The 3,177-nt window shown below is 53.2% G+C and overlaps 1 protein-coding gene across 1 annotated transcript; it reads right to left on the bottom strand.

The window, feature by feature from the left end:
- Positions 1 to 1,483: 1,483 nt before the first annotated feature.
- On the bottom strand, positions 1,484 to 2,476 carry LOC121877583 (serine/threonine-protein kinase BUR1-like). The gene has a single exon (XM_042383377.1). It carries the CDS (start codon positions 2,474 to 2,476, stop codon positions 1,484 to 1,486), a length of 993 nt encoding a protein of 330 aa, XP_042239311.1.
- Positions 2,477 to 3,177: the final 701 nt, after the last annotated feature.

Here is a 3,177-nt window from a genome sequence, read left to right as displayed (position 1 = left end):
GTGAATACCTTGTCTTGTCTCCCCTCTTGGTGATGCCATCCATCTTTATCTCCCTCTTGGTGGTCTGTGTCTTGTCTTTCCTGGTGGTCTGTGTCTTGTCTCCCTGTATGGTGGTCTGTGTCTTGTCTCCTATGGTCCCATGTCTCTTTGCATCTCCCTGTAGTGGTCTGTGTCTCCTTCTCCTGTAGTGAATACCTTCCTTGTCTCCTGTGGTCTACCCTTGTCTTGTCTCCCCTGTGGTTGCTTCTTGTCTTGTCCCTCTGCTTCTTGGTGGTCTGTGTCTTGTCTCCCTGTGGTGAGATACTGTCTTTGTCTCCTGCTGGTGGGTCTGTGTCTTGTCTCCCCCATAACTTGGTAATTCTGTGTCTTTGTCTCCCTGTGGTGGTCTGCTTCTTGTCTTCTGTGGCAGTGGTCTGTGTCTCTTATCTCCTGTGGTGGTCTGTATGCATCTCCCTGTGGTGGTCACTGTGTCTTATACCCCCTGTGGTGGTCACTGTCTTGTCTCCCCTGGGTGAGGTCACTGTGTCCTTCTCCTGTGTGTTGCGTCCTGTATCTTGCATCTCCCCTGTGGTCTGTGTCTTGTCTCCCTGTAGGTGGTCTGTGGCATCTTGTCTTCCCTGTGGTAGTCTGTGTCTTGTCTCATAAGCTTGGTGAATTCTGGCATGTCTTGTCACTCCCTGTGTGTGGTCTGTGTCTGCATCTTTCCTCTTGGTCTGTGTCTTGTCTCCCCTGCTTTGGTGTGGTCTGTGTCATCTCCCCTGTGGTAGTCTGTGTCTTTGTCTCTCTGTGGTAGTCTGTCTCTCCTGTGGTGAGTCTGTTGCTCTCCCTATGGTGAGTCTGTGTGCTTGGCTCTCCTGTGGTGATTACTGTGTCTTGTCTCCTACCTGCCCCTGGTGGTCTGTGTCTTGGCTCTCCTGGCACTTTGGTGGCGTCTGTGTCTTGTCTCCTGTAGTGGTCCTGTGTCTTGTCTCCTGCATGGTAGATGCCCTTGTCTTGTCCTCCCCACACTGCAGTGAGGTCTGTGTCTTGTCCCTGTGGTGAGTCTGTGTCTCCCCTGTGGTGGTCTGTGTCTCCCCTATGGTAGTCTGTGTCTTGTCTCCTGTGGTGGTCTCCTTGGTCTTGTCTCCTGTGGTGGTCTGTGGCTCTCCCTGTGGGTGGTCTGCTGTGTCAGCATGTCCTCTCAGCAGTGGTCTGTGTGCGCCTCCCTGTGGTGGTCTGTGTCTTGTCTCCCCACTGTGAGAGGTCTTAGCCTTCAACACATCTCCCCTGTGGTGGTGGTCTGTGTCTTGTCTCCTGTGGTGGTCTGTGTCCAACATCTCCCTGGTAGTGCTGTGTGCCCTTCTCCCTTTGGTGGTCTGTATGCATCCTTTCCTGTGATGTGTCTGTGTCTCCCTGTGGTGAATTCACTGTCTCACTGTGGTAGTCTGTGTCTTGTCTCTCCCTGTGGTAGTCTGTGTCTTTGTCTCCTGTGGTGGTCTGTGTCTTACATGTCTCCCTGTGGTGGTCTGGCTTCTCTGTGGTCTGTGTCTTGTCTCCTGGCATGGTGGTCCCATGTCAGCATCTCCCTGTGAGGTGGTCTGTGTCTCCTGTGGTGGTCTGTGTCTTGGCTTCCCTGTGGTCGTCCATCCTCCCTGCTGGTGGGGTCCCAGCACTCTTGTCTCCCCCTGTGGTGGTCTGTGTCTCCTGGCATGGTGGTCTGTATCTCCCTGTGGTGGTCTGTCTCCTGTGAATGTCTTGCTCTCCTGTGGTCTGTATCTTGTTTCCCCTGTGGTGGGGTCCTTGTCTTGTCTCCATGATTGTCTGTCCCTTGGTCTGTCATCCTTGTCTCTGTAATTGGTCTGTCCATCTTGTGGTGGTCCCATGTGTCTCCCTGTAGTCTGTAATAACATCTCCTGTGGTGGTCTGTCACTATCTGCATGTGTGTGTCTCCCTGTGGTGAGGGTCTCCCACCCCATGTCTGTCTCCCTGCTTGTGGTGGTCTGTGTCTTGTCTCCTGTGGTGAATGCTGTGTCTTGCCTCCTGCTTGGTGGCGGTCCATGTCCATCTCCTGTGGCTGAATGTCTTCTCTGTGTGGTGGTCTGTCTTTGTCTCCCTGTGGTGGTCTGTCTTGCATCCTCCCTGTGATTTGTGTCTTGCCTCTCCCTGCTTGGTGGTCTGTGTCAGCATCTCCCTGTGAATGCCGCTCTTTGTCTCCTGTGCGTGGTGGTCTGTAGCATCTCCTGGGTGGTCTTGTCTCCTGGTGGTGGTCTCTGTCTCCTGTGGTGGTCTGGCCGTCACTCCCTGTGGTGGTCTGTGTGCTTGTCTCTCCCTGTGGTGGTCCCATGTCTTGTCTACCTGTGGTGGTCTGTGTCTTGTCTACCTGTGATGCAGATACATGTCTTGGCTCTCCCTGTGGTGGTGTGTGTCTTGTCTCCTGTTGGTGGTCTGTGTCTTGTCTCCTGCTGGTAGTCTGTGTCTTGTCTCCTGTGGTGGTCATGTCTTGTCTCCCCCTGCTGGTGGTCTCACATGTCTTGCTCTCCCTGTGAGTGGTCTGGCATCTGTCTTGTCTCCCACATGAAAGTGCAGATCTTGTGTCTTATCTCCCACCTACTTGGTGGTCATGTCTTGTCTCCCACACTGGTGGTCTCAGCATCTCTTTCTCCCCTGCTGGTGGTCTGTATCTTATCCTGGTCATGTCTTTATCTCCCTGTGGTGAGAATACCCTTTCTCTTTGTCTCCCTGTGGTGGTCTTCCATGTCTTGTCTCCCTGTGGTGGTCTGCATGTCTTGTCTTCCTGCTTAGTGGTGTATCTTGTCTCCCCCCTGTAGTCTGTGTCTTTGTCTCTCCTGTAGTGGTCTGCCTTGTCCTTCTCCTGTGGTGGTCTGTGTCATACATCTTCTCCCTGTGGTAGTCATGTGTTTGTCTTCCTGTGGTGGTCTGCTGTCTCCCTGTGTTGGTCTGTGTCTTGTCTCCCCTGTAATTCCATGTCTCCCTGTAGTGGTCTGTGTCTTGCTCTCTATAGTGGTCTGTCTCTTGTCTCCTGTGGTGGCAGTCATGGCTCTTGTCCACTCACATGATGGTCTGCATGTCTTGTCTCCTATGGTGGTCTGGCTGTCTCCTGTGGTGGTCTGTGTCCATCTCCCTGTGGTGGTCTGTCTTGTCTTCCTGTGGTAATTCACCCCTTGTCTTCCTGGTGAT

The sequence above is a fragment of the Homarus americanus genome, unplaced genomic scaffold (genome assembly GCF_018991925.1).
Source record: "Homarus americanus isolate GMGI-L3 unplaced genomic scaffold, GMGI_Hamer_2.0 scaffold9773, whole genome shotgun sequence".
NCBI classification, from domain to species: Eukaryota; Metazoa; Arthropoda; class Malacostraca; order Decapoda; family Nephropidae; genus Homarus; species Homarus americanus.
This window is presented reverse-complemented; position numbering and strand designations above follow the sequence as displayed.